The 7,494-nt window shown below is 31.9% G+C and overlaps 1 protein-coding gene across 1 annotated transcript; it reads left to right on the forward strand.

Annotated features, from left to right (window-relative positions):
* Positions 1 to 206: 206 nt before the first annotated feature.
* Positions 207 to 929, forward strand: LOC124363560. Its single transcript, XM_046818813.1, has one exon. The coding sequence runs from the start codon at positions 207 to 209 to the stop codon at positions 927 to 929; it is 723 nt and encodes a 240-aa protein (XP_046674769.1).
* Positions 930 to 7,494: the final 6,565 nt, after the last annotated feature.

Genomic DNA, 7,494 nt, shown 5'->3' on the forward strand with positions numbered 1-7,494 from the left:
AGTAATTACAATCTTTATTGCAATTTCTTCTTTACTTACCATTCTTGTTTACTGTATTTCTCAATGACTTGGTGGATGTTATCAACGTAAGATGCTTACTTTTCGCTGATGATATTAAGGTTTTTTGTCCTATTTCATCCATTGAGGATTGCCATCTGTTACAACGTAACTTTAAGAGAATCGAAGAGTGGTGCCTACTCAACGGAATGAGACTGAATGCCGAGAAGTGTGCTATTGTAACATTTCACAGGAACTCCAGGCCTTTGATGTTTGATTACTGTCTAAGCAACACTACACTTTGCCGTAAGTCTTACATTAGAGACCTTGGAATTGGGTTGTCTTCGGACCTAAGCCCTGAATTACACATAGACATAATCACCAGGAAGGCTGCTAAGATGTTGGGGTTTATCATAAGGACTTCTAGAGGCGGTCTTAGTGTTGAGGCGATGAAGATAGCATACACAGCGCTAGTTAGATCTGTGTTGGAGTACGGCTGTGTTGTGTGGTGTCCCTACCAACTTGGACATATTCAGCGACTCCAGAGCATACAAGATCGCTTTGTTAGGATAATTGGTACCAAGCTGGGATACAACTACAGTGAAGTTCCCTTGGAGTTGGTAGCGGATCAATTGGGGCTGGCTCCATTATATGCGAGAAGGAGACTGCATGACCTGGTGTTTCTACAGAAGATCCTCACTGGAGATGTCGATTGCTCGGAGTTACTCCACCTCATCAATCTCAGAGTACCTGGTAGAACTCGGTCTCTGGACATCTTCTGTGTACAGCATTGCTCCACCAACTATGAATTTCACAGTGTCATCCCCAGATTACACCGGCTTGGTAACCTAATCTGCCATCACCACGACTTTTTTTGCAATAGTGTGTCATCGCTGAAAAGGATATTTTTATTATTGGGCTACACTATGTAAGCATTATCTGATACTGGATAGTTAGAGCATTGTTATACCAGTTCGTTTTATAGCTCTTTTGTATTTTATTGTTGAATTGTACTAGTTACTGTATTTGTTGATTATTGCCCTACTATATTTCGTAAATAGTTATTGCACCTTGCCGATATTGCAGTTATTTTCAATGTGTTTTTCTATGTAGATAATATTGTTATTTATTACTTAATATATTTATTTTGTATATAAACTGTATATTTTAGATATTAATGGCATGTACTGGTTGCATGTTGTTGGTTGTTGTATTAATTTGTTTTATGGTATATGAATCTATACAGACTGCTCGTGTATGAACTAGTCATAATGAATCAAATGTATTGCATGTCTGTCAGTTGTTTATTTATGCCTAGTAGCTTATTGTGTTTAGCATATTGTATTTGGCATATTGTATTGTTTGCATGTAGCCTACATAATTTTCTTGGCTTCTCTCCTGTTGCATGAGTATGATTCACTTAAGATGAAGTTTTGTTTTGTTTTGATTGTATATATTGCCATCTTGTGGAACATGATCTATTATTATATTACTTGTAAAAATGGTGACAACCGTGTATAAATAAATAAATAAATAAATAAATAAATAAATAAATTTCGTTCTCTATAGTACACACAATACATTATAAGAAACTAATAATTATTTAACGTATTTATTACATAATTTTGTAATGTTGTTAAAATAATACGTAATTTGCCCTTCGATGTATCCCATACTGACATATCTTTTCATATAAAAGGTAGAACTCCAGGCCACGTCATAGGCTTTCCAAAATTTTTGCTGCGTATGTTTTTTATAGCTTTCTGATGGGATGATTAATTAAGATTTCCAAACACTGTCTTGATTTAACTTTTAGCAATAATACTAAAGATTGTCCTTCAGCAGCCTCAGCAGCTACCATACCATTGTTTGAGTGTGAGGTAATCTCCCTGTTTGAGGGCTATAGGCGAATCCTCCCGGTGTCTCGGCTATACCTGTATGACGTACATCCCGTGGAGAGAGAGGCATCATCGAATCTAATCTCGAATACATCACAAATAAGTATAAATGTATTATTTCAAATCTATAGGTGAATTCGTTCTCAAAATATTTCCAAGCAGAAATACCTGATTATCATATCTTATCCTGTAACTGGGAATATTGACAGCGACTCTAAAAGTTTAATATACTAAATTAACCATTAATTATTGATCCAAACTACATATATCGTTATCTCTATGACAAACCAAATTATACATTTTTATATTTCTGACATGTGGTCCGTAGGAGCTCAAAATAATGAAAACCTGTTTATTGGGTGCTTACAATTTGAAAGCTTAAAACAGTCAGTAATAATTAACTAAGTCCTTGACTACATTTTGGAGTGTTCGCCAATCTGAGACTCCAACAAAGGAACCTAGAGGTTTAACCTGGTACCTCTCCGAAAAGGTAAATCAAAACATGTTATTTGTTGTCTCTGCCGGAGCTCTTGCTATCTACAGAATCAAGCCCTATAAACGGCCTATTTAAATGTAACTTTATTTAAAGTTATATAACAAGGGTAAGAAAATAGATTACTCATTATGATTCAAATTATTGAAAATAGTTTGATATTGTCTCAACACATAAAAGGATACTTGTCGTATTCAGGATTAAAATTCCACAATTATAATTAATACATATTTTGTAATGAATAAAATTACAGTTTTGTTGTAACAAGTTAATAGTTTATATTATTGTATGTATGTTTATATAAGATTAATAAATAACTAAAGGAGTTTATACCACATATACACACACAAACAGGAATCCATACAAGAAGAAGAACATACACCCATACAATTTTCATAACAACTTACAATAAACAAACATAAGTCAATAAATTTTAAAATTAAGATAAAATAGCAGCCTATTTTAGAGTTAAAATAACACACCAAAAATTATCATACATATAAGATAGAAATACATAAACTTTTGTAAAATTGTATCATCAGACAAAGGAAAGAAATTTCTTTAGACCAAATACCACAGAATACATTAAATCTTAATATCTAAAACAAGGAGATACTTATGGAAAGTAAGTTCACAACACCTTTAGTTATAAAGTGAATTTAGATCTGATGGTGATTTTACAATAATGGAATTTATTCTTTTGAATCATGACTTAATATGAGACTGACAAGAACCTTTTTCGTCAAGAGATTTATTAAAAAAACACAAAGTTGATCAACATTTGAGTTATTAAATACAGTCATACAATTTATTATTTGTGTTAAATTGGTGAATCTCGATTTTTGTAAAAGAACAGAATAGTCATTTACTAGATGACAACTGGAATATTGGATGGCAACCAGAACTGTCAGATCTTGCAGGATTAAAATTGCCAGTATTACATCCACACTAAACCGAAAAGGCTGATTGGAAGATGAATAAGTGTCAATGGAATAAACAAAGTAAAACTGGATTTGAACTCAAGTAAGATCTACCCAATTTGTGATTCCAAATATTTCAAAATTCAAACCAAATGTTTTGTATAAGTTCAAACCTAACATGCACCAAAACCTTTTCTATGTTGGATATAATTTTATTTTTTATGTGCCCATGACAGTATAATTTACGAAACCATGTATCATACGAGTACATGTGACAAATAAACTCAATAATAATTGTAAATCAAACGTTTATTTATTTATATCAGTAGCTAGTTAACCAAGGGCAAAGAACGAGTTAATAAAGAAATAAATGAAAAGAAAAATTAATAACATTCTTGATATTTTTATTTACAGGTTATGGCTAAACACATTTTAAAGGTCACAGGTGAGCAACAATCAACTATACTCAGCAAGTTACCATGAATACGAAGAGATATTTATACATAACGCTTTAAAAATAAGTTAGTAAGTAATATTACATACGAGACTCGTATTTGTACAAAAGACAAGAGAAAAAAGTTAGATTTATACAGTTACGGCTGAAACAATAATTTGTAAACAGACATCTAATGTAAATATAGGTGTTGAACCTCTAGTAAAGATTTTCAAATTATAGTTTTCAAGAATTTCAATAATATGATCGTCTTGTGTCCATCTGCTTCTCATTGGTGCTCTGGATGTTGTCTACTCGACGTTCTCCATCGAATTTGAAACGCCCCGAAGTGAGTGAGTATAAATCACATTCTAAGTTATATTATTCTAGATCCAAACTTAATTTATGACAATTTCTGTCCCTTTCCCTGGTATTTGGTGATTCAGATCATAAATTTTACGGATCTTCAATATTTGTATTATCTAAAACATTATACAAGACATAAACAATTGTTAAACCCAGTGTACAGTCATAATAAAATAAATAATCTTATTTTAAATGCAATAGCTGATGATTGTGAATTATTAGACATGTTAACACATAGTATTTGACCTCAGATTAGTAGATAATTCACGTGTATCAGAGTAAAATATCATAAAATTAGAGAGTAATAGGCATAAATGGTTAGGTCACATAGTTAACACGTTAGTTATGAGGAGATTTTCAAAACCAAGAAGCCAGCACTAAAAAGGGAAATTAATTATACTTGCGACTCTCCACACTCTTGGGCAGTTCATGTCGGTGAACCTATTTTGTCCCTGTCACTGACAATGCACAACACGATATTTCCTTTACAAATTCATAATTTTATTAATCTATACTCTATAATTCTTCCTTTTGCTTTTTGTAAACAACAATACATTGATGTAACATTTGAATTACACTATTAGTGAGCATTAACAAGATGTATCTCGTATGGAAATTTCTTGGAAATCTTTAAAATGTCTACTTTAAAATAACGTAATTGAAGTAAATGTATCTCAGAATATGAATATGTAGTTTTTATTGCATTTAGACCAGTATTATATTGTCCGTCAAAAAAAGTATACTTGTCTTAGGTTAATTTGTTCCCGTATTAGCTTTTGCAGTGATGCCCTCATTAAGTACAAATTAGTTAGAAAGCCTGTTTCTGTAAAATATAATGTAATTCCGAAAATTATAATCTACTTTAAGTCTAAGGTGCTTCCGGCACCATAGAGTTTGCATGGTTGTTCCGATCTAGAAAGTAAAATATATGTGATAATTCTACATAAGCCATACTAAATACATATCATGTAATATTGATTTACAGGTCAGTATTAATCAATTTTACAAAGTAATAATACGGTCCATGAGGGTTCATTCCTGACTATCTAATGTCTTTCAGCTGAACATAAACTGTTTAGAACAGAAACAAATGTGCCATTTTCATCTGCGCAGCCCCATGAATGTCAAAGAGCAGCACAACATTAACCGCAAGTGTCGGAAATTTCCTGTAAGACCGCTAGTTGTGCATTAGCAAAGCCAATCACTCTAGTAAATTATAGACTGTTTCTCTGCACTATATCTTGAGAACAAATTTACCTATAGGTAATAAATTTTGCATGACCTTTATTTCTATACAAACAAATTTAGGATCCAAATCTATTATAACGCATGTCATTCCAATAGACCCTATGTATCACCTTAAGACAGACTTGAACGACTAGTGTCACATTAAGAGTATTGAGTTAACCAAGTGAGTCGAGAACGCTCACCATTATAGGAAATGGCGTACGTAGTATAAATATAAAACAATGATTTCAAAATACACATTAATTTTTATGTGGAATAAAATACTTTAGATTTAAGTGAGAAATCAAGATACATTTATTTACATGAAAATTTTAGGCTATAACACAAATGAACTATTTTTGCTGCGAGAAAATAGACGTTCTCTCTGACAAATTCTCAAAATTGTCATATAAAGCTAATCGTCTACGAGTGGAAAAAACATTCCCGCATAGTTGCCTCTAGCTATATTAAATGTGTCAACTAAGTTTCAACTTTGCCATATAGGGACGAAAGATTTAACTTGTTCGATTTCGAATTAATAGTCTGAGTAAATCTTAAGAATTCTTGAACGTAGTATTCAACTATTACTTCTTACGACCAAATCCAGACTTCTATAAACCCTTTGCCTCTTTATAGTTATCACCTTTAGATGGGATGCTAGCAACATATTCCCTCGCTCTCGTGTTTGGCTCTGTCACTTGGAGTGGATACGAAAACTTATCATCATTGAAAAAGTCTGGATTCATTCATAAAATTTACGAATTTGGACCTAAATTGATAACCAGTATTATATTTCATCTCTCAACTTAATAATTTATAGCATGGATAATTTGAATTTTCGTTTATTGATTGCAAGTTTAGTACGATGAATAACATCAACAGAACGTAAACCACTATTATATTAGTACAAAGGTTAGTCTTTTGCTCGTCAGCTTGCATAACCTCCTACACTAATAGCTCTTCTGTATTATCTGATTCAAACATAGCATTAAATATATCATTGCCAATTGCTGAAACTCATCAATCTTCTCTCGCAACTCTTTCAAGTCATCCTTTGATTCACTACATTTATTTCATCTGTTCAGTCAGTGATGTATTCAAGACGTAACATGTTATAGTAAACGGATTGCGAACGGATTTAAGAGATATCGGGTGTTTCGCAATCAAACGCGAGCCTGTCCGGCTTTCAGGTTGGTAATTAATAGAAACTTATATATACAAAGCATAAATTTTACTATTTCTACTCAAATAGAACCATAAATAACAATAACAAAATGTACTCAACACTTGTTTACAAAAATCACATGTCTTAAAATAAATAGCAGCTCTGTATCCTAACAAACTTTATCCATGGGAAGTGATGGACGAAAACCACGCTGTAATACACTGCTCTCGCTGCAAGAACGTAAAAAACTCACACAAAAGGAGAATATTAGCTTTCTAAGATATTTAATAAAATAAACACAAGGCTTCTTGTTTTTTAATATAGAAGAAACTTTTGCTTCATTTCTTTCATAGCGTATATTTTTTACCTTTGTGAATAGTAACTGTGGATTTATTTATTAAACATTAAGAACTATTACAATTTTAAGTAACGTTTACACACAACAAAATATATACATACTTTTCATGTGATATAAACAGGAAGGTGTGTACGCCACACCACCTGTTACGAAACAGGATTTTCTAAAGTTTTTTTACAAATGTATTTGTTCTGAAAATTCCTCTTTCTCTTCATAGTTGCTTATAAAACCAATGCAAGAATATTTGCTAATGCTTACCCTAACTCTCTGTTGGTGTTATCGAAATTAAACTAAATGTAAACTTTTAGATATAAATGTAGTTTTGTTTTTCAAATTATTACGTGGGCAGGAAGAAACTAAATTCTTTCGACTCCTCGAGTAATAAAAAATACAATTGCTAGTTAACAGGAAATATAATTATTATTTTAGCAGCCTAACGCCAACATCTCCATATTATATTCGATAATGATAATGACGAATATATAGTTTATAAATACCGTTATTTTATTATTATAACGGAGTTTAATTTATGAATACTTTCTTTTATGTAACGGGTCTGCAGTACCACTGAGACCACTGTGATAACACTTTCCACATAAGTATTTAGGAGTTAGGTAGTAATTTGTAACCAAGAAAG

Source organism: Homalodisca vitripennis, chromosome 5 (assembly GCF_021130785.1).
Source record: "Homalodisca vitripennis isolate AUS2020 chromosome 5, UT_GWSS_2.1, whole genome shotgun sequence".
NCBI lineage: Eukaryota > Metazoa > Arthropoda > Insecta > Hemiptera > Cicadellidae > Homalodisca > Homalodisca vitripennis.

Coding starts and splice junctions, on each gene's coding strand:
- LOC124363560 (XM_046818813.1), top strand. CDS start 207: ATGAGACTGAATGCCGAGAAGTGTGCTATTGTAACATTTCACAGGAAC.